Below are 21,032 nucleotides of genomic sequence, written 5' to 3'. Positions count from 1 at the left end.
GCAGTATTTCTGCCTTTCCAATCTGTATGCCTTTTATTTCTTGTTCTTGCTTTATTGCACTGACTAGGCCTTTCAGTACTATGTTGGATAGGAGTGGTGAGAGGACATCCGTACCTTTTTACTGACCTTAAAGGGAAAATATTTGATCTTTCATCATTAAGTATGGTATTAGCTGTAGGTTTTTGAAGATAGGCTTTATCATGTTGAAAAAGTTCCCTTCTATTCCTGGTTTGCTGAGAATTTTTATCATGAATCAGTTTGAATTTAGTCATGTTATTTCTGCATCTGTTAATCTGATCATGTGGTTTTTTTCTTTAGACTATTAATATAGTAGATTACATTAGTTGATTTTTTTTAATATTGGACCAGCCTTGAATTCCCCATTTAAATAAATCCAGTTTGGGCCTGGTGCATTATTCTTTTTGATTTTTTGCTGTAATCAATTTGCTGTTTTGTTAAAGATTTTTACATTTATGTTCGTGAGGAATGTTATTCTGTAATTTTCTTTATGGTACTGTTTTTGTTTTTGAGACGGAGTCTCACTCTTTTGCCTAGGCCTGAGTGTAGTGCGTAATCTCGGATCACTGCAACCTCCGCCTTCCAGGTTCAAGTGATTCCCCTGCCTCAGCCTCCCAAGTAGCTGGGATTACAGTTGTGTACCACCACGCTTGGCTACTTTTTGTATTTTTAGTAGAGACGGGGTTTCACCATATTGGCCAGGCTGGTCTTGAACTCCTGACCTCAAGTGGTCTGCCCACCTTGGCCTCCCAAAGTGCTGTGATTACAGGCGTGAGCCACCATGCCCAGCCTTTTTTTTTACTGTTTGGTTTTTGTATCAAGGTAATGCTGGTTTCATGAGTTAGAAAGTATTCCCTCCTCTTTGATTTTCTGGAAAACATTGTGTAGAACTGGTGTTATTTCTTCCTTAAATGCTTAGTAGAATTTACCAGTAAAACTATCTGAGACTAGAGATTCCATTTTGGAAGATTTTAAACCACAAATTCAATTTCTTAAATAATTACAGGACTATTCAGGTTATCTTTCTCATCTCGGGTGAGTTTTAGCATTTTGTGATTTTCAAGGGAAACTTTTTCTTCTGCTTTTTGGGTTATTTGAACATTTTTTAGTCTTCCATTTTAATTGATTATGATTTTGACTATATCTTTGTATAGTTTAATTGGTTTTTTTAGAGATGACAATGTACATCCTTAACTTTCCACAGTATACTTAGAATCAATATTTTACCACCTCAGCTGGAATGTAGGAGGAACCTTACCACCATTTAGGTCACTTTACTCTTCTCCCTTTACATCCTACTTGCCTTTTATTATTTCTGCATACATTAAAGACCTCATTAAACAATGAGGTTTTTGTTCTTAGCCGAAAAACATATTTTAATAAACCCACCTCGGCCTCCCAAAGTGCTGGGGGGGGTTACAGGCGTGAGCCACCGCGCCTAGCCTTGTTTTTTGTTTTTGTTTTTTTTTTTTTGAAATAATCAGTTTTTCATCATCTGAGAATGTCTCTATCTTACCTTCATTCCTAAAGGATGTTTTGCTGGATATAGAAAATTAGTTATTTTCAGGCCAGGTGCAGTGGCTCACACCTGTAATTCCAGCACTTTGGGAGGCTAAGGCAGGCAGATCAGTTGAGCTCAGGAGTTCAGGACCAGCCTGGGCAACATGGCAAAACCCCGTCTCTACAAAAAATACAAAAATTAGCCAGGTGTGGTGGCGCATGCCTACAGTCCCAGCTACTTGAGGGGCTAAGGCACGAGGATCGCTTGAGCCCAGGAGGATAAGGCTGCAATGAACCGTGTTCATGCCACTGCACTCCAGCCTGGGCAACAAAGTGAGAACCTGTCTCAAAAAATAAATAAGAAAATTAGTTGTTTTCTTTCAGCACTTGAAAATGTTGTTCGCTTCCTTTTGGCCTCCATGGTGTCTGATGAAAAATCTGCAGTCAGTTGAATCATTGTTCATCTATATAAATAGTGCATATTTCTCTGGTAGCTGTCAGTGTTTTTTTCTGTTGTTGGTCTTCAGCAGTTTGATTATATTGTAACTGGATATGTATTTCTTTGGCTTTATTCATATATTTGGGGTTTACTGAGCTTCTTGAATATGTAGGTTTATGTGTTTCACCAAACTTGGGTAGTGATCAGCCATAATTTTTTTTAATATTTTTATTTTCTCAGCACTATACCCTATCTCCTCTCCTTCTGGAACTTCAAATACATGAATATATAATTTTTGTTATTATCTCATAATTCCTTGAAGTTTTGTTCAGTTTTTGTTTGTGTGTTTGTTTTTGAGACGGAGTCTCGCTGTTGCCAGGCTGGAGTGCAGTGGCGCGATCTTGGCTGGCTGCAACCTCTGCCTCCCAGGTTCAAGTGATTCTCCTGCTTCAGCCTCCCATGTAGGTGGGATTATAGGCACACGTCACTACACCCAGCTAAGTTTTGTATTTTTAGTACAGATAAGGTTTCACCATGTCGGCCAGGGTGGCCTCAATTTCTTGACCTCGTGATATGCCTGCTTCGGCCTCCCAAACTCCTGGGATTACAGGCGTGAGCCTCCACGCCTGGCCAGTTCAGTTTTTTTAAAACTTTTTTTCTCTCTGTTGTTCAGATTGGATAATTTCTGTTATTGAATTTTATTTCTATGATTTTAAAATTTCAGTTACAGCCATGTATTAACAATGAGGATACATTCTGAGAAATGCATTGTTGAGTGATTTCATCACTGTGCAAACATCTTAGAGCATACTTACACAAACCTAGGTGGTATAGACTTCTACACACCTATGCCAAATGGTATATAGCCTATCATTCCTGGGCTACAAGCCAGTACAGCATGCTCCTGTACTGTAGTTGATTATAACATAATGGTAAGTATTTGTGTATCTAGACATATCTAAACATAGAAAAGGTACAGTAAAAAATATGATATAAAGATTTTTTAGCTTCAGGAAATAAACAATTGGAGATTTTCATTTAAAAAATTTTTTTTTTTTTTTTTTTTTTTTTTTTTTTGAGACTGAGTCTGTCGCCCAGACTGGAGTGCAGTGGCGAGATCTTGGCTCACTGCAGGCTCTGCCTGCCGGGTTCCATTCTCCTGCCTCAGCCTTCCCAGTAGCAGGACTACAGGCGCCCACCACCACACCCGGCTAATTTTTTGAATTTTTAGTAGAGACGGAGTTTCACCGTGTTAGCCAGGGTAGTCTCGATCTCTTAACCTTGTGATCTGCCCGCCTCTGCCTCCCAAAGTGCTGGGATTACAGGTGTGAGCCACTGCACCCGGCCTAAAAAATTTTTTTTAAATAGTACAATTTGTAAAGGGCTCTTAACGTTAATGGAGCTTACGGGACTAGAAGTTGCTCTGGTTGTCACTAAGTGGTAAATGTGAAAACTTAGGATATTACTGTACATTACTGTAGACTTTATAAATGCTGTACATTTAGGCTACACTAAATTTATTTAAAAATTAAGTAATCGTGGTATGTCACAATGACTATGATGTCACTAGGTGATAGGAATTTTTCAGCTCCATTATAATCTTACAGGATCCTCATTGTATATGCAGTCCGTTGTTGATAGAAACATTGTTATACAGCACATAACTGCATTTTTCAGTTCTAAAATTTTCATTTTGTTCTTCATATCTTCTATTTGTTTGCTGAGACTTTGCATTTTTCTGTTTGTCTCAGGAGCATTCAGAATTGCTTATTGGAACATTTGTATTATAGCTGCTTTAAATTCTTTGTCAGATGATTTTAACTTTTGCATCATTTTAATGCTAGCTAGCATCTTGTCTTTCTCATGTGAGTTGAAATCTTCTTGCTTTTTCCTTTTTTTTTTTTTTTTTTTTTAGATGGAGTCTCGCTCTATTGCCCATGCTGGAGTACAGTGGTGTGACCTTGGCTCACTGCAACCTCCACCTCCTGGGTTCACGTGATTCTCCTGTCTCAGCCTCCCAAGTAGCTGGGACTACAGGAGTGTGCCACCACACCCAGCCAATTTTTTTTTTTTTTTTTTTTTTTTTTTTAGTAGACATAGGGTTTCGCCATGTTGGCAAGGCTGCTCTCAAACTCCTGACTGCAGGTGATCCACCCACCTCGGCCTCCCAAAGTGCTAGGATTACAGGCATGAGCCACCGTGCCCAGCCCCTCCTCCTGCTTTTTCTTATATTGAGTAATTTGGGGTTGCATCTGAACATTTTGAGTTTTTTTGTTTTCTTGTTTTTGTTTTTTGAGACAGAGACTTGCTCTGTCACCCAGGCTGGAGTGCAGTGGTGCAATCTCAGCTCACTGCAACCTCAGCCTCCCAGGTTCAAGTGATTCTCGTGTCTCAGCCTCCTGAGTAGCTGGAATTACCGGTATGTGCCACCACACCTGACTAATTTTGTTGTATTTTTTTTTTAATTTATTTTTTATTATTATTATACTTTAAGTTCTAGGGTACATGTGCATAACGTGCAGGTTTGTTACATATGTATACTTGTGCCATGTTGCTGTGCTGCACCCATCAACTCGTCAGCACCCATCAACTCGTCATTTACATCAGGTATAACTCCCAATGCAATCCCTCCCCCCTCCCCCCTCCCCATGATAGGCCCTGGTGTGTGATGTTCCCCTTCCCGAGTCCAAGTGATCTCATTGTTCAGTTCCCACCTATGAGTGAGAACATGCGGTGTTTGGTTTTCTGTTCTTGTGATAGTTTGCTAAGAATGATGGTTTCCAGCTGCATCCATGTCCCTACAAAGGACACGAACTCATCCTTTTTTATGGCTGCATAGTATTCCATGGTGTATATGTGCCACATTTTCTTGATCCAGTCTGTCACTGATGGACATTTGGGTTGATTATTTTGTTGTATTTTTAGTAGAAACAGGGTTTTGCCATGTTGGCCAGGCTGATCTCGAACTCCTGACCTCAGGTGATCCACCCGCCTTGGCCCCCCAAAGTGTTGGGATTACAGGCGTGACCTGCCACGACTGGCTGCATCTGGACATTTTGAGTAGTGTATTATTCAAATATACTATTTGAGACTATGGATCTTATTTAAATCCTGTGAAGGATGTTGATATTTTTTAGCAGACAGTTGACCTGGTTCAGACTGAAGTTCCAAACCACTGCCTGTGCGTTGTGGTTTCAGTATCAGTTCATTTTCCTTTGCGGTAGTATTCAGATCTGTCCTGTGTGTGCATGCCACCTAATGGGCAATCTATGACCTTGGTGGCGATCTATGCTAGTTAGGATCAAAGCCATACATGTGTAGTCCAGGAGTGAGCCCTGTAGTTCATAAAAATTTATTGGGTTGCTTTCCTGGGGCTCTCCCAGCTAATTTCTGGTTCCCTGAGGGTTATCTTTTCAGTTCTTCGGCCAAAAGCTGAAGGTTTAGTTACCCCTACTCTGTCTTGCACTATCCTGACTATTCCTACACCCAGGGCCAGGTGACAGGAGGGTGATGCAAAAGCAACAGGGGTCTACTCTGCCCTCCTGAGACCAGAGCGCCCCTGCTCAGGAAAGAAGCCTCCACTGGCTGGGCGTGGTGGCTCACGCCTGTAATCCCAGCACTTTGGGAGGCTGAGGCAGGCAGATCACAAGGTCAGATCAAGACCATCCTGGCCAACACAGTGAAACCCCATCTCTACCAAAAATACAAAAAAAAATTAGCTGGGCACGGTGGTAGGCGCCTGTAGTCTCAGCTACTCGGGAGGCTGAGACAGGAGAATGGCGTGAACCCAGAAGGTGGAACTTGTAGTGAGCCGAGATCGCACCACTGCACTCCAACCTGGGCGACAGAGCAAGACTCCGTCTCAAAAGAAAAAAGAAAAAAAAGAAGGCTCCCCTTTCTGAGAGCCTTGACTCTTGCCACTGCAGCCTCTCCCACCACTGCCAGTGGCTTGCTTAGGAGCCAGGACAAGGAAGAACAGGAATTAGGAGTTCCCCTTTTCACTCTTCAAACTGGCACTAGAGAGCTTCTGGAATTTGCACTCTCTCGTACACACACTTCACCTCAGCCCTTAGTTCTTAGGTTTTAGTCAGCACTGCATTCAGGCTAGAGCTTGCTAGAGGGGGAAAATGATAATTCTGGTCATCTTCAATTTGCCTGCTACTTTTTACTTTTCCAGAGTCCTTATTTAGCTGCCACATGTATTGTGTCCAGGTTTTGTGTTGAATTCAGTGGGAAAGACACAGTAGATTGAGCTTATTATAACCAACTTACCTAGAATTGGAACTCCCAGTGAAGGATTTAAGCAGGGGAATAACATGGTCTGAGTTGCATTTTATTTTATTTGTTTTTATCTTTAAGGGTTTTTGTTTGTTTTGTTTTTTTGAGACAGGGCCTCACTTTGTTGCCCAGGCTGGAGTGCAGTGGCGCAAACATGGCTCACTGCAGACTCAACCTCCAGGGCTCAAGCAATCCTCCTGCCTCAGCCTCCTGAATAGCTGGAACCACAGATGCACACCACCATCCCGAGCTAATTTTTAAATTTTTTGTAGAGGTGGGGTCTCACTGTGTTGCCCAGGCTGGCCTCAAACTCCTAGGCTCCAGGGATCCTCCCACCCCAGCCTCCCAAAGTGATAGGATTACAGGCATGAGCCACCACCTCTGACCTACAGCACTTTTTAATAATATTTTAAAATAAAAATTAACATGTGCTTAGTGTAGCAAATCACATAACATAGAAATGTATAAAGTAAAAAGTCAGTTCAGGCTGGGCATGGTGGCTCACGCTGTAATCCCAGCACTTTGCGAGGCCGAGGTGGGCAGATCACCTGAGGTCAGGAGTTCAAGACCAGCCGGGCCAACATGGTGAAACTTCATATTTACTAAAAATAAAAAAATTAGCTGGGTGTGGGGGTGCACACCTGTAATCCCAGCTACACCAGAGGCTGAGGTAGGAGAATCGCTTGAACTCGGGAGGCAGAGGTTGCAGTGAACCAAGATAGTGCCACTGCACTCTAGCCTGGGCAACAGAGTGAGACTTCATCGCAAAAGAGAAAAAAAAAAAAAAAGCCAATTCAACACTACCCCCACAAAATTCCCCAGAATAACTATATATATATATTTTTTTTTTAGACAGAGTCTTGCTCTGTTGCCCAGGTTGGCATGCAATGACACAATCTTGGCTCACTGCAACCTCCGCCTCCTGGGTTCAAGCGATTCTCCTGCCTCAGCCTCCCAAGTAGCTGGGATTACAGGCGTGCACCACCACGCCTGGCTAATTTTTTTGTATTTTTTTAGTAGAGACGGGGTTTCAGCATATTGGCCAGGCTGGTCTCAAACTCCTGACCTTGTGATCTGCCTGCCTCTGCCTCCCAAAGTGCTGGGATTACAGGCATAAGCCACTGCGCCTGGCCCAAAATAACTCTTTTACTTGCTTGGTATGCATTTTCTACTTGTAGGCACACACACAATATTTATTTTTTGCAAAAATGAGATTATATCATATTGATCTACATTTTTCCTGTCAGTACATATAGATCAACCCCCTTCTTTCTAATGGCTGCAGAGTATTCCACTGTACAGATAGATGTACTCAGCTTTACTAATGCTTTATTGATATACATTTAAATTTTCTATTTTTTTTTTTTTTTTTGCCATTACAAAGTGTGATAAAAATATTCCTGTTTTTTCCCTAATAGAAATCCTTTATCAAATTAATATCTTCTATTTTAGGCTAAGAGCTTTTTTTTTTTTTTGAGATGGAGTTTCAGTCTCGTTGTCCAGGCTGGAGCACGATCTCAGCTCACCGCAACCTCCACCTCCTGGGTTCAAGCAATTCTCCTGCCTCAGCCTCCCGAGTAGCCGGGATTACAGGCATAAGCCACCACACCCAGCTTATTTTGTATTTTTAGTAGAGACGGGGTTTCTCCATGTTGGTCTGGCTGGTCTCGAACTCCCGACCTCAGGTGATCCGCCCGCGTCAGCCTCCCAGAGTGCTGGGATTATAGGCATGAGCACTGCACCCAGCCAAGAGCTTTCTTTTAAAAAAATATCAGGAATAGATTTTAATTTTACTATAAATTAAAGCATATTTGCAGGTGGGTGCAGTGGCCCATGCCTGTAATCCCAGCACTTTTGGGAAGTCGAGGCAGATGGATCAGTTGAGGCCAGGAGTTCGAGACCAGCCTGATCAATATGGCAAAACTTCATCTCCACTAAAAGTGCAAAAATTGGCCAGGTGTGGTGGTGCATGCCTATAATCCCAGCTACTCGAGAGGCTGAGGCACGAGAATCACTTGAGCCCGGGAGGCAGAGGTTGCACTGAGCTGAGATCACGCCACTGCATTCCAGCCTGGGCGACAGAGTGAGACTGTGTCTTAAAAAATTAAAGCATATTTGCATTTTAGAAATGAGTATGTCGGAGACTGATTGAGGGTGAGGGGCTGGCAGCAGGAGACAGGTAACAAGCTTCTCAGGATGCAGAGTGATGAAGGCTGGACCTAAGGCCACAACTGTGACTTATTTGATATAGGAAGGAGAACATATGAGGAGACTCTGGCAAGCATCTTTGGTGCTGATCTCTAGAGCACTCATTAGGTAGCCTTGAGTCTTTGTAGCGTATGAGGTCTTTGAGGTATCCCAGGCTGGAATATCCTGGAAGAAGGCAGTGAAAGAAGTTGAAGTGGGCCCCTGTCAGCAGTGGTCCTATAGCCCCAATCAGTCATGGGAGTGCAGTGCAGGGAGCCTCAAGCAGAGAGGTAGAGCCATAGAGAGCTGGGGAGAGGCCTGAACCTCCCAGCTTGAAGCCCCTCAGACTCGTATTTGCTTCCAGCTTCAAGTCTGGATAGTCAGAAGTTTGTGACAGTGCCCTCCAGTGATGAAGTGGTGACTAACCTGGAAGTGCTGACAAGTAAATGCCTCCATGGAAAGAACTACTGTCGACAGGTCCTCTGTCTGTATGATCTTGCCAAGGTATGTGCCAAGGGGTGGGGCTCCTCTTTCTGAGAGGGAGGGAAATGAGAAGTTTGAGGTTGATTTTGGACATTGCCAAGTTAGCCTTTTAGATGATAATCATGACCTGGGAGTAGAGCTCTTGTCAGGATGTTGGCCCTCATAATTTTATCTTTGGGGAATGGTGGGGAGGACACCAGGCCAGGTGCCAGGGCGATCTGACTCCTGGCTGCAGCTCAGCAAACCAGAAAGCTAGGGTTGTGGGCCCCTGTTTTGTCACCTATAAATGATGATTTGACCATGAGGGTCTCTTCTAGACTTAATATCTTGAGTTTTGCATTATGATTGTTTGGAGCATTCCGTATGGAATGTGATGACTATAAAGACAAGAGCCAGAGCAAGCAGAAGTTGTCTGTACCTTTGTGCTGGTTGGGGGAGAAAAACAGTAGACTGGAAGTAGAAGAGCGCAAGAGAAATACAGCCAAACCCTAAAGCCCACGTCTTGGAGAAGACTCAAAGGCTTCTTCGGAAATTGAGGGTTTTGCTGCTGCTCTGGGAATAATAAGGGTTCTTGCATTTTAGTCGGTGTTCTTACATTTCATAATATTTTTAAAAATCAGGTCGGGCACAATGGCTCACACCTGTAATCCCAGCACTTTGGGAGGCTGAGGCAGGTGGATTACTTGAGGTCAGGAGTTTGAGACCAGCCTGGCCAACATGGTGAAACCCCATCTCCACTAAAAATATAAAAATTAGCCAGGCATGGTGGCAGGCGCCTGTAATCCCAGCTGCTCGGGAGGCTGAGGCAGGAGAATCGCTTGAACCTGGGAGGCGGAGGTTGCAGTGAGCCAAAATCACGCCAATGTACTCCAGCCTGGGTGACCAAAAGGAAAAAAAAAAAGCCAGGTGCGGTGGCTCATGGCTGTAATCCCAGCACTTTGGGAGGCCAGGGCAGGTGGATCACTTGAGATCAGGAGTTCAAGAACAGCCTGACCAACATGGAGAAACCCCATCTCTACTAAAAATACAAAAATTAGCTGGGTGTGGTGGCGCACGCCTGTAACCCCAGCTACTTGAGAGGCTGAGGCAGGAGAATTGCTTGAACCCAGTAGGCAGGCAGCAGCTGCAGTGAGCCAAGATTGTGCCATTGCACTCCAGCCTGGGCAACAAGAATGAAACTCTGTCTGCCACCGCCGCCCCCGCCCCCCAGCCCCCAACCAAAAAAATCAGTGCTCAACAAGAGAATCACCTGATGATTTCTGAAGACAAGCCTTTCTTTTACCTGGATTTGGCTTTGGTGAAATGATAGAAAGGGTTAGAAAACAGTAGTTGCTTTTTCTAAGGTTCCTGCTGAGGGTGAGTAGTCTTTAAGCTCAGAAAACAGAAACAGTGGAGTCTATCCACATCAGATTTCAGAAAGGGCTCTTTTGCTTTTCCCTGGCTTCTAAAAGTGGCCTTGACTGGCTTTGTCTTCCTCTCAGGAGTTGGGCTGTTCCTACACAGATGTTGCTGCTCAGGATGGTGAAGCCATGCTCCGGGAAATCTTGGCCTCTCAGCAGCCTGACCGATGCAAACGAGCCCAGGCCTTCATCAGCACACAGGGCCTTAAGCCAGATACTGTGGCTGAACTCGTGGCAGAAGAGGTGACACGGGAGCTGCTTACTTCATCACAGGGAACAGGTGCCCTACCCCTCAGGGATTGCCAACCTTTCCGACAGCATTCTCTAGTTCCCAGTGTTAAGGATTTGAATGTTGTGCTTATATACACCCTGTATGTGGTTCTCTCAAGTTTCTGGATTCCAGTAATGTATTTTGTTTAAATACAACAAAATACATGTACAAAATACATGCTGTTACTTTTTATTGTTTTATGATTACATTGAGAGTAGCTGTGGCTTTCTGAGCTACAGAACTGTCCTGGCCAGGCGGGGTGGCTCACGCCTGTAATCCCAGCACTTTGGGAGGCCAAGGCTGGCGGATCATGAGGTCAGGAGATAGACACCATCCTGGCTAATATGCTGAAACCCCGCCTCTACTAAAAATACAAAAAATTAGCTGGGCATGTTGGCTGGCACCTGTAGTCCCAGCTGCTGGGGAGGCTGAAGCAGGAGAATCGTTTGAACCCGGGAGGCCAAGGTTGCAGTAAGTCAAGATCACCCCACTGCACTCCAGCCTGGGTGACAGAGAGACTCTGTCTCAAAAAAAAAACAAAAAAACCTGTTCTATAAAATGACCAACAGGCCAAGGGTTTCAAGCTCAGCAAGTGGAGAGCTGCAGAGCTCCATTAGCATCACCTCCTGGTGCCCAAGCCTGGGCAGAGTGGGCCTCTCTTATGACTCTGTCTCAAAAAAAAAACAAAAAAACCTGTTCTATAAAATGACCAACAGGCCAAGGGTTTCAAGCTCAGCAAGTGGAGAGCTGCAGAGCTCCATTAGCATCACCTCCTGGTGCCCAAGCCTGGGCAGAGTGGGCCTCTCTTATGATAAAACCAGCACCTGTCTTCACACCTCTCTGTACAGGACATAAGCAGATGTTCAACCCAACAGAGGAAAGCCAGACATTTCTTCAGCTGACCACTCTGTGTCAAGACCACACATTGGTAGGCATGAAGTTGTTGGATAAGATTTCCTCCGTTCCCCATGGGGAATTGTCTTGCAGTAAGTTATTGGCCTTTTTCTTACCTATTTTGGCCCTAAACAGGTCTCTCCCAGTCTCTCCAAAACTTGATTTGGGTCCTTGCTCCTGCTCTAGATACCTAGCCCTCCAGCAGGGGTTATAAGTTCTTGGTAGAAAGCCTTAACTTCACTGAAGAAAATTTAGAAAGTATGGATAAGTACCCCCAAATTTAAAACCATACAAAAAGGTAACCTTTACTCAACATGCTTATTTCACTCTTATATTGCCCTGCAAAGTGAATATTATTGTCTGCATTTTAGAAGGGAGACAAACTTTACCTTAGGAAAGCTGATCACATCTGTTAAGTAGCAGAGCTGGTGTTCAAACCCAGGCTGTGGATTTCAAAGCCTGTTTATTTTCCATGATGTCTAACTCATTATAGGCCTTCATTAGAATGTGTGATAGGTTCTCTTTTTTAAAAAATGACATTATACTCCGTATAGTGTATAATTTTTTTACTTTATGAATATGCTGTCATTAACATTTTTCATGGCATTGAATATTCTCCTATATAACTTCTAATGGTTACACAGATTTCTCTTATATATAATGAAAAATTGTATTTTAGAATGGGAACAGTGGCCCATGCCTGTAATCCCAATGCTTTTGAGAGGCTGAGGGCAGAGGATAATTAGAGGGTAGGAGTCTGAGACCAATCTGGGCAATATAGTGAGACCCTGTCATTACAAATATTTTTAAAAACTTAGCAGGGCATGGTGGTGCACACCTGTAGTCCCAGCTACTTGAGAGGCTGAGGTAGGAGGATCCCTTGAGCCCAGGAGTTGGAGATTGCAGTGAGCTCTGATTGCAACACTGAATTCTAGCCTGGGCAACAGAGTGAGATCCATCTCTAAAAGAAATTTAAATAAAAATAGCCTTCTATATCGCTTCTCGGTCCAGTTCAACAATATTTACTGAGTGTCAACTGTGTGCCAGGCACTATAAGCACCTAGGATATGGTGTATAAGCAATTCCTGGAGCTCAGACTAGGGTCTTAATACACAGTAAGAGCCAGAATGATGGGGTCAAGATAGAGTTTTGGAGGAAATGTTCAAATGAAGGCCTAAAGGATTCATTGTCAGGGATGCTTAGTAGTCAGGAGGACTGGAGAGGACTGCAGATGCAAAAGCCCAGAGGTTGCAGCATGTTTTAAGGATGGAGACCTTTTTCAGTCCTCACATTGCAGGTGTTTTTCCCAGTTTGCCTTTTAATTGTGCTTACAGTGATTGTAGCATTTTTAAATCTGTACATGTCAGATCTTTCACTACTCTAGAAAGCCAGAACACCAAATGGCACTTGATTAGGCCCTGAGACCTTCCGCTGGGATAACAAGCAGAGAATGCCCTTGGATTCATGTTGGCAGGAACTCCATCAGTTTGTCTGCAGGAAGTTTCTCCATGTTTAGAAGGCGAGGGTGCTGTGTCCTCATTTTGGGGGCCTTCTGGGGATAGTCACTACATGATTATCTTTGAGGATTGTGCTATGACTGAGAGAACTATTTGGATGTCACCAAGGGGCTGTCTCAGAGCTAGAGCTGCTGAGTTCATGGACCTTGGAGGGCTGGTGGGAGGGACCTCTCCAGACAGGCCCCTTCTCCACCAGGCCCTTTTTCCCTCCTGCCAGGCAGAGGTTGACAGCAGGCAGCCAGGGTTCATAATCCTATCTTACCAGTGCCTACCCTCCCAGCCACAGAGCTCCTGATCCTGGCCCATCATTGCTTCACCCTGACGTGCCACATGGAGGGCATCATCCGAGTCCTGCAGGCTGCCCGGATGCTCACAGATAACCACCTGGCCCCCAGTGAGGAGTATGGGCTGGTGGTAAGTAACCCCCTCAACCCGTCTCCATCCTGTGGAAACCTTTGAGAGGAGTAGGAAGGGTGGGGGCCAGCCCAGAGCTGATGTAGTTGTAGGAAGTTCTGCCCATCTGGATACCACTACCTACTTGAGAGTCGGCTGGGCAGCCCAACCCTCTGCTCCAAGTTAGGATTTCTGTCAGAATCAGAGGTTGCTCCAAAGGAACAAAAGGGAGAAGATCCCTGCCAGGTTCCGGGGCCATCCCACCTCCTTGTCAGGGCAGTTAACTTTTCTAGAGGGCTAAGACAGCTGCATTTTCCCCAAAACAAGGTTTGAACCTTCCCCCCACCTCTGAATTGAAGTAAGTTGGCAACTCAGTTCCCATGTGCCTCCCTAAATTCTCTGGGCTTGAAACTGACCTGAGTGACTGAGCAAGCCACTGGGCCACTGTGATGAGTAGCGGTGAGAAGAGGAAGAGTGCCTGCCCAGGAGAATGCCACTTTAGCACTTGAGAGCCACATTTTTTTTTTTTTTAAATGGAGTCTCGCTCTGTCACCCAGGCTGGACTGCAGTGGCCGGATCTCAGCTCACTGCAAGCTCCGCCTCCCAGGTTTACGCCATTCTCCTGCCTCAGCCTCCCAAGTAGCTGGGACTACAGGCGCCCGCCACCTCGCCCGGCTAGTTTTTTGTATTTTTTAGTAGAGACGGGGTTTCACCGTGTTAGCTAGGATGGTCTCGATCTCCTGACCTCGTGATCTGCCCGTCTCGGCCTCCCAAAGTGCTGGGATTACGGGCTTGAGCCACCGCGCCCAGCCTGAGCGCCACATTTAAGGACAGCAAAGCTGGGTGTGGTGGCTCACACCTGTAATCCCAGCACTTTGGGAGGCCGAGGCAGGCGGATTGCCTGAGGTCAGGAGTTCGAGACCACCCTGACTAACACGGTAAAACCCTGTCTCTTTACAAAAATTAGCCAGGCATGGTGGCACACGCCTATAATCCCAGCTACTCAGGAGGCTGAGGCAGGAGAATTGCTTGAACCCGGGAGGCGGAGGTTGCAGTGAGCTGAGGCTGTGCCACTGCACTCCAGCCTGGGTGACAGAGCAAGACTCCATCTCAAAAACAAAACAAAACAAAGAACAGCCAATGGTGGCCCAGTGACTGACATTTCTGAATTCTCCAGAGGCTCCCTGTTGGGTATAGCGGGGGGAGCAAAGCATGGTAGCCTGGAAATTGGCCCTTCTCCTCCTGGAGCTTGGCATCTGAAAGCAGCCACTGATGGTAGTGGTCTGGCTCAGAGAAGTCCAGACTCCAGGTGATGCTGATGCGAGCTGTCCTCCCACTTCACAGGTACGGCTCCTCACTGGCATTGGAAGGTACAACGAGATGACATACATATTTGATTTGCTGCATAAAAAGCACTACTTTGAAGTGCTGATGAGGAAGAAGTTGGATCCGGTAGGTGCAAAATAACAAGCTCCAGGATGGGGTGTACTGCTGACAATTCAGGAGCCTCAGTTTTTCTCAGGAATAATCTCAGTCATGGTAGACTCTTAGGAAAACAGAGGGAATGAATTGGGGACCTCCCCAAGACACACACTATCACCAGTGGCTTCAGATTCTGGTTCAGATCAGTCAGTGAATATGCTGATGCTATATTTATTTATATGTGTGTGTGTTTGTGTGTGTGTGTGTGTGTATATATATGTATATATATATATATATTTTTTTTTTTTTTGAGACAGAGTTTCACTCTTGTTCTTGTTACCCAGGCTGGAGTGCAATGGTGTGATCTCGGCTCAACCTCTGCCCCCGGGTTCAAGCGATTCTCCTGCCTCACCCTCCCAAGTAGCTGGGATTACAGGCCCGCGCCACCATGCCCGGCTAATTTTGTATTTTTAGTGGAGACAGGATTTATCCATGTTGATCAGGCTAGTCTTGAACTCCCAACCTCAGGTGATCCACCCGTCTCGGCCTCCCAAAGTGCTGGGATTACACCATGCCCGACCAATGCTAAATACTGAAGAAAATAAGTTTGTCCTCCTCCACCTCAGCCTCTGTCACCTGCCTCTACTGTCTTAAATGCCTTCTCTGGCAGGGGCAAAAACCCTGAGAGCCAGGCTAAAAGTGGATTGTCTAGCTGTGAGGTTTTTTGAGGGCTTTTAGAGTGGAGAGTTTTCAGGACACTGTGAAAAATTGTGCTGCTAAGAGCCGGGTTAGGAATCAAACACAAAAGTTTAGACTAAAAAGCTGTGGAGCCATTTATTATGATGAACAGGAAGGCGGCTTGGAAGCAAAGGCCTGACTTGGTTAGGTCTTGGGTTCTGAGAGCCCGTCTGTCCTGAGTGTGCTCTGTGACACCAAGCAAATCCCTCACAGTACCTGTTTCCAGATCATTTGTCTGGATGACTCATTGCTTCTGCTCATTTCACCTTTGGCTTCTGGGAACATGGGCCCAGCCAGGCAGGATTAAGAGACAAAGCAGAAAAAAATCTCTCTTTAATATTGGGCCGATTTCAGGACAGACCAATCTAGTCATCAAGTGAGGAGCAAGTCCTGGACATAGGTACATCTTCAAGATCCCCTAGAGGGTTTTTAAAATTGTTTTTTAGGCAGTTTTCCTTCTGCATTTATATATTCCTTTAATAACTTTTCTGGTTACAAAAGTAATGCATATTCCAGGTAAGACACTTGGAAAACAGAACAACACAGAAAAAGCCCTCAGTATCTATCCATCATCTGGAGACAGCCACTAACAATTTGGTATAGGCCCTTTCTTTGAACATGTACCCGAAAACATCTATATATAATTACATTTTAATAAAACTTATACAGTGAAGAGATGAAATATCCTGCTTTTCTCACTTAACAAAGTATATCATGACTATTTCCCAAATCAACAAATCATCTCCTACATAAGTTTTAATGGCTACATGGTATTCTCTTCCCCTGATTTTGGATATCTGGATTATTTCTAATTGTTTGCTATTAAATATCCCTGTTACATTCATCTTCTCTGCTTATCTCTTTAGGGATAGACTCCTAGAAATTGAATTGTTAGATCAGCTTATGCGAGTGTATTTTTAAGGCTTCTCCCTTTAGAAAAGTTTTGCCTTTCACACTCCCAACAGGAAAGCGCACGTGCCTGTTTCCTCATACTTGGGACAGCATAAAACTTGTATTCATTCTCATTTTTGCTCCTCTCTTCCTTTTTCTTGGGAGTTTTTAAGGAATGCAGAACCAGATGACTCAGCTAGTCCTGTCTGCCTTGCAGTCCCTGACTGACACCTTGCTATTCCCTTTTATTCTTGGCAGAGTGGTACCCTGAAGACAGCCCTGCTGGACTACATCAAACGCTGCCGTCCTGGAGACAGTGAGAAGCACAATATGATTGCCCTGTGCTTCAGCATGTGCCGGGAGATTGGCGAGAACCACGAGGCAGCTGCCCGCATCCAACTGAAATTGATTGAGTCTCAGCCCTGGGGTGAGTGAGGTCACAGCAGCACTACCAGAACAGTGCTGCTAGCCGGGTAAAATGCTTTATCCCCAGGCTGGAGTGCAGTGGCATGATCTCAGCTCACTGCAACCTCTGCCTCCCGGGTTTAAGTGAATTCTTCTGCCTCAGCCTCCCAAGTAGCTGGGACTACAGGCATGCGCCACCACACCTGGGTAACTTGTATTTTTGTTTTTTGAGACGGAGTCTCGCACTGTCACCCAGGCTGGAGTGCAATGGTGTGATCTCAGCTCACTGCAGCTTCCGCCTCCCAGGTTCAAATGATTCTCCCGCCTCAGCCTCCCAAGTAGCTAGGATTACAGGCAACTGCCACCATACCTGGCTAATTTTTTGTATTTTTAATAGAGACAGGGTTTGACTATGTTGGCCAGGCTGGTCTTAAACTCCTGACCTCGTGATCCACCCACCTTGGCCTCCCAAAGTGCTGGAATTACAGGCATGAGCCACCACGCCCAGCCCTGGGTAAAATTCTTACAGCAAAGGACGAGCCCATGAGATTGGCTATTAGAATCTAGAGGTAGGTGGCCTGGTGCGGTGGCTCATGCCTGTAATCCTAGCACTTTGGGAGGCCAAGGCAGGTGGATTGCCTGAGCTCAGGAGTTCAAGACCAGCCTGGGCAACATGGTGCAACCCTGTCTCTACTAAAATACAAAAAAAAATGAGCCGGGTGTGGCAGTGTGCACCTGTAATCCCAGCCACTCGGGAGGCTGAAGCAGGTGAATCACTTGAACCCAGGAGGTGGAGGTTGCAGTGAGCCAAGACTGCACCATTACACTCCAGCCTGGGTGACAGAGTGAGACTCTGTCTCAAAAAAAAAAAAAAAAAAATTTGAGGCGGATATGTCGCTCAGCAGGAACCCCACTTGGGCAGACAGATGGAACAGAGACTTGGAAAACATTTGCACCTTAGGATTATACTCTTGGACCTATATAGTCTGTATATCCAGGGTATCATTCACCAGGAACCAACATGCATGTTGATACCATGTAAGTCGTCTTTGATGTTTCGGAGAAATGAGGCATTAGAGGGGGCACTGAATCCTACTTCAGAGTGAAGTTACAATAAGCATATGCATTTCCGGCCCAGTAACCTTTATCTGAGTGAGGTGTTCCTGCCTCGCTGTGAACATGGCTGGGATGTTTCTATCCTAGCCCCCATCACTATGAGTGGGATGATAACAGTCGGCTTTGGGAGTCAGACTTGGTAAATCTTTATTTCCCCTACAGAAGCCAGTCTCAAGGATGGGCACCAGCTGAAGCAACTGCTGCTGAAGGCCCTGACTCTGATGCTGGATGCAGCAGAGAGTTATGCCAAGGTAACCAAAGGCTTTTTCCAGACTGGCCTTAGGACTTGCTGTCTACAGTAGAATTCTTTCCTTTTGTCCTTGGGCTCTTCCAAGGGAAGGGGGAGGGCATCATAGGCCAACCAGGAACAGAAGGGGTGAATACTCTTGTGAGGGTTCACACAGGAGGTAACAACTACGTCTTTCTCTACGTGTGCCTCTCTCCACCCTTGTTCCTCAGGACTCCTGTGTGCGACAGGCCCAGCACTGTCAGCGGCTCACCAAGTTGATAACTCTGCAGATTCACTTTCTGAACACTGGCCAGAACACCATGCTCATCAACTTGGGCCGCCATAAGCTAATGGACTGTATTCTGGCCCTACCTCGGTTCTACCAGGTGAGCAAGAAAGCAAACTCTAGGCAGCACTGCTAGCATCCTTTCTCCTTCTGTCCCACTCATGGAACCAGAGGTAAGGTCTCAGGGCTAGTGACAGAACCAGGACAGTCCAGTTCTGACTTAACTGATACCAACAGAAAATGTCAATTTGATGTATTTCTCTCTAGTATGTTGTTGGGCAGAGGTTAGAGAATGGTAATGTAGTGCTGTCTCCCTTTCCTGTGCTATTAAGACAGCAGAGAGGCAGACACCTTTTGGCCCTTTAGACTATCTGTCCCCAACCCCCAGGCTGCGGACTGGTACTGGTCCATGGCCTGCTGGGAACCAGGCCGCACAGCAGGTGAGCACCAAGCAAGCAAGCATTACTGGCCTGAGCACCACCTCCCGTCAGATCAGCGACAGGACTATATTTTTATAGGAGTATAAACCCTGTTGTGAACTGCACATGCAAGGGCTCCTTATGAAAATCTAATGCCTGATGATTTGAGGTGGAACATTTTCATCCCAAAACCATCCCTCCCAGTCTGTCATTGATGCCAAAAAGGTTGGAGACCACTGTCTTAAGACACTTGAGGTTCAGAGTAATACTCTTGCTAGTGGTCCTGCAAGAACCTCCTAGCCCTAGCAGTTACAGAATGGCACACTCAGGTTAGTACAGGAAGTCAGGGAGATTGGTTCTTGCCCTTTAAAGAAGTGAATTATCAGGGAATCAGCCCTTTCACTGTTCCTTATACTGCTGAGTTAATGGGAGTGATATATTCTTAGCAGTCTTAATTCATTGTGAGGAAGATTAAAAACACTGAAAGCTGGGCATGGTGGCACATGCCTGTAGTCCCACATATGCAGGAGGCTGAGGCGGGAGGATCCTGAGCCCAGGAATTTCTGGTCCAGCCTGGGCAACATAGTGAGACCATGTCTCTTTTTTAAAAAAGGGTTTAAGATAATTTGGGGATTTATGGGAGGGAAAATGCCAAACACACACCAGACTTTTCAACACCTCCGATACATAGAGCCTTTTTACATAATCGGTAATGATCATATTCACTACACGAGTGAGTATACAGTATTGTTTTCTACAACAGTTTGTTTTTGATTTTACATCAGATGGGCTCTGATGGTGTCCTCCTTCACTTCTCTCCTTTTAAGGCTTCTATTGTGGCTGAGGCCTATGATTTTGTTCCAGATTGGGCTGAAATTTTATACCAGCAAGTGATACTTAAAGGAGACTTTAATTACTTGGAAGAATTTAAGCAGCAAAGGTTATTAAAGTCCAGTATATTTGAAGAGATTTCCAAAAAGTAAGTATTAAAAGTTGACTGTAAACATTTATCCTTGCCTCTGCTTTTGAGGTGAGGCAAGTGTTAAGAATTTTATGGCTAAGTACACCATGCCTTTAGATTACCTCTACTTAAAATGGCAAAGCAATATCAAGAATCCTTATTGGGAAGAGTCTTTTAACAGATTTATGCAAACAGATGAACAAGAACAGTTTGCTTATAGTGCTTTGTACTTTAAAATGGGAGGATAGCTACTCATTGCCAAAAACCTAAAACAATGGCCAGGCACAGTGGCTCACGCCTGTAATCCGAGCACTATGGGAGGCTGAGGTGGGAGGATCACTTGAGGTCAGGAGTTCAAGACCAGCCTCACCAACATGGTGAAACCCTGTCTCTACTGAAAATGTAAAAACTAGCTGGGTGTGGTGGTGGGCGCCTGTAGTCCCAGCTACTTGGGAGGCTGAGGCAGGAGAATCGCTTGAACCTGGGGGCAGAGGCTGCATTAAGCCAAGATCGTGCCACTATACTCCAGCCTGGCAACAGTGTATGAGTCTTACCACAAAAAACACTAAAATATCAGAGGTGCCTTTTGGAGTACTAAACTTAACTCTATAAGGTGAGCATTAACATACTCATTTTTAATAAAGTATTTTATCAAGCACCCACAATACTAGTCTGAGATAACCCAGACTCCAGCACTGTCTCCTCTATAGGTAATAGTAAGTGGTACTTCAGAGCTGACAGCCCTCACTCAAAATACAATATCCTAAGGTGGGCACAGTGGTAGTAGTGGGCACTTGTAGTCCTAGTTACTTAAGAGGCTGCAAGAAAAGCACTTGAGCCCAGGAGTTCACACCTCTGAAAAGCCACTGTACTCCAGCCTGGGTAACACAGTGAGACCTCCATCTTTTATTTAAAAGAAAAGAAAAGGAAAAAAAAAAAAAAAAACGGGCAGGCACAGTGATTCACGCCTACAGGCGTAATCCAAGCACTTTAGGAGGCTGAGGCTGGCAGGTAACTTGAGGCCAGGAGTTCAACACCAGCCTAGCCAACATAACAGAACCCTGTCTCTACTAAAATTACAAAAATTAGCCAGGGTGATGGCACATACCTGTTATCCCAGCTATCAGGAAGCTGAGGCACAAGAATCACTTGAACCCAGCAGGCAGAGGTTGCAGTGAGCCAAGA

The 21,032-nt window shown here is 45.1% G+C and overlaps 1 protein-coding gene across 2 annotated transcripts in view; it reads left to right on the top strand.

Annotated features, from left to right (window-relative positions):
- SPG11 (SPG11 vesicle trafficking associated, spatacsin) overlaps nt 1–21,032 on the top strand; it is a 104,205-nt gene that overhangs the window by 82,462 nt on the left and 711 nt on the right. For both annotated transcript variants that reach the window (XM_038009927.2, XM_038009926.2), the window contains 9 exons: nt 8,787–8,926; nt 10,387–10,585; nt 11,425–11,562; nt 13,268–13,401; nt 14,725–14,832; nt 16,690–16,858; nt 18,115–18,203; nt 18,412–18,567; nt 19,714–19,865. In XM_038009927.2, the coding sequence (XP_037865855.2) occupies nt 8,787–8,926; nt 10,387–10,585; nt 11,425–11,562; nt 13,268–13,401; nt 14,725–14,832; nt 16,690–16,858; nt 18,115–18,203; nt 18,412–18,567; nt 19,714–19,865 (1,285 nt within the window). The remainder of the gene's footprint in view (nt 1–8,786; nt 8,927–10,386; nt 10,586–11,424; nt 11,563–13,267; nt 13,402–14,724; nt 14,833–16,689; nt 16,859–18,114; nt 18,204–18,411; nt 18,568–19,713; nt 19,866–21,032) is intronic.

The sequence above is a fragment of the Chlorocebus sabaeus genome, chromosome 26 (genome assembly GCF_047675955.1).
Source record: "Chlorocebus sabaeus isolate Y175 chromosome 26, mChlSab1.0.hap1, whole genome shotgun sequence".
In the NCBI taxonomy this organism is placed as follows: Eukaryota; Metazoa; Chordata; class Mammalia; order Primates; family Cercopithecidae; genus Chlorocebus; species Chlorocebus sabaeus.
Note: the sequence above shows the minus strand (reverse complement) of the source record. Positions and strands in the feature narration are given on the sequence as shown.